The sequence below is a fragment of the Haliaeetus leucocephalus genome, unplaced genomic scaffold (genome assembly GCF_000737465.1).
Source record: "Haliaeetus leucocephalus isolate CR32 unplaced genomic scaffold, Haliaeetus_leucocephalus-4.0 Scaffold416, whole genome shotgun sequence".
Lineage (NCBI taxonomy): Eukaryota > Metazoa > Chordata > Aves > Accipitriformes > Accipitridae > Haliaeetus > Haliaeetus leucocephalus.
Genome location: NW_010972852.1, coordinates 2,200 through 4,489, shown reverse-complemented (window position 1 = coordinate 4,489; position 2,290 = coordinate 2,200). Strand labels below are relative to the sequence as shown.

Genomic DNA, 2,290 nt, shown 5'->3' with positions numbered 1-2,290 from the left:
GGCAGAGGCGGGGGGGGCCGCTCCCTTCGTGGAGATCCTGGAGCAGCCGAAGCCGCGGGGGATGCGTTTCCGTTACAAGTGCGAGGGGCGTTCGGCCGGCAGCATCCCCGGGGAGCACAGCACCGACACCACCAAGACCCACCCCACCATCCGCGTGAGTCTCCCAGTATAAACCAGTATAAGCCAGTATAAGGCAATGTGGACTGGGATGCACCTGGGAACCCCCCTTAGCCCCTCCAGGGACACCCCCCAGTGCGCCCATCTCCAGGGATCACAGCACCCACCTCACCAAGACCCCCTTTCCTATCCATTTGAGTCTCCCAGCATAAACCAGTATAAACCAGTAAGTGCCTAGGAACCCCCAACGCCCCCAACCCCTCCTACCAGGGTCCCCCCGGTGTCCCTATCCCCGGGGAGCACAGCACCGACACCACCAAGACCCACCCTACCATCTGTGTGAGTCTCTCAGTATACCCCAGTATACCCCAGTACAAACCAGTATAAACCAGTATAAGACAATATGCACTGGTACCCACCTGGCAACCTCCCTCAACCCCTCTAGGGATCCCCCCCAGTGCGCCCATCCCCAGGGATCGCAGCACCCACCTCACCAAGATCCCACCTCCTTTTAAGGCTCTTGCTATACCCCAGTATACCCCAGTATAAACCAGTATAAGACAATACGTACTGCTACTCACCTGGAAACCCCCCTCAACTCCTCCAGGGCCCCCCACCTCCGAGGATCGCAACACCCACCTCACCAAGACCCCTTCTGCCCTCTACCTGACTCTCCCAGTGTAAACCAGTATAAACCAGTATAAACCAGTATGCTTTCTCCCTTTTCCAGGTGAACAACTACCGAGGTCCCGGGCGGGTGCGGGTGTCGCTGGTGACGAAGGAGCCCCCCCACCGCCCCCACCCCCACGAACTGGTGGGCAAGGATTGCCGCGACGGCTACTACGAGGCCGAGCTGCCCCCCGAGCGCAACGTCCACAGGTGGGCTGGGACCCCCCCAAATATTTGGGGTGACCCCCCCAGATACATGGGTGCCCCCAAATATATGGGGTGCCCCCCCAGATACATGGGTGCCCCCAAATATATGGGGTGCCACCCCCCACTGTGCCTGGGTGCCCCCCCCCAGATATCTGGGTGCCCCCAAATTTATGGGGTGCCCCCCCCGAGATGCCTGGGTGCCCCCAAATATTTATGGGGTGCCCCCCCCAGGATACCTGGGTGCCCCCAAATATTTTGGGTGCCCCCCCCAGATATCTGGGTGCCCCCAAATTTATGGGATCCCCCTCCTGGGGTGCCTGGGTGCCCCCCCAGGATGCCTGAGTGCCCCCAAATATTTTGGGTGCCCCCCCCAGATATCTGGGTGCCCCCAGATTTATGGGGTGCTCCCCACAGGGTGCCAGGGTGCCCCCCCCGAGATGCCTGGGTGCCCCCAAATATATAGGGCACCCCCCCAGGATGCCTGGGTGCCCCCAAATATTTTGGGTGCCCCCCCCAGATATCTGGGTGCCCCCAAATTTATGGGATCCCCCTCCTGGGGTGCCTGGGTGCCCCCAAATATTTTGGGTGCCCCCCCGCATATCTGGGTGCCCCCAAATATTTTGGGTGCCCCCCCCAGATATCTCAGTGCCCCCAAATTTATGGGAGGGACCCAGACTGACACCCCCCCCGCCCCCATCATTTTGGGGCCAGTTTCCAGAATTTAGGGATTCAGTGCGTGAAAAAACGGGAGCTGGAGGCGGCCGTGGCTGAACGGATCCGCACCAATAACAACCCCTTCAACGGTACTGGGAGGACTGGGAGCACTGGGAGGGGGACTTGGGGGTGGGAGGGGGTTATTGGGAGGCGTTGGGTGTTACTGGGAGGGCCTGGGGGATATTGGAGGACACTGGGGGTTACTGGGAGGGACTGGGGACTGCTGGGAGGTGCTGTGGGGACTACTGGGACTACTGGGGTGCTGGGGGGGGTAGTTACTGGGAGGCTACTGGGGCTGCCGGGGTTGTTACTGGAAGCACTGGGTTTTATTGGAGGGGATTGGCAGGATTACTGGGAGTGCTGGGTGTTACTGGGGAGTTGTTGGGAGGGGTAAGCTGAGGGGGTGTTCCCGGGGGAGTTACTGGTGGTTACTGGCAGTTACTGGGAGTGCTGGGGTTGTTACTGGAAGGCAGCGGGAGTTACTGGAGGCGTTGGGAGAGTTACTGGGAGCTCTGGGCGTTACTGGGGAGTTGTTGAGAGGTTTGTGGTGGGGGGAGCCGGGGGGGTTCCTAGGGGGTTACTG

The 2,290-nt window shown here is 60.7% G+C and overlaps 1 protein-coding gene across 1 annotated transcript in view; it reads left to right on the top strand.

Moving 5' to 3' along the window:
* The window catches only part of LOC104835895 (transcription factor p65-like), a gene marked incomplete at its 3' end in the record, with an annotated part of 3,514 nt that extends 1,678 nt beyond the window's left edge, over window positions 1–1,836 (top strand). Inside the window, exons 2-4 of the mRNA XM_010574131.1 lie at window positions 6–154; window positions 848–996; window positions 1,705–1,836. Of these exons, the coding sequence (XP_010572433.1) occupies window positions 6–154; window positions 848–996; window positions 1,705–1,836 (430 nt within the window). The remainder of the gene's footprint in view (window positions 1–5; window positions 155–847; window positions 997–1,704) is intronic.
* Between the last annotated feature and the right edge of the window lie 454 nt (window positions 1,837–2,290).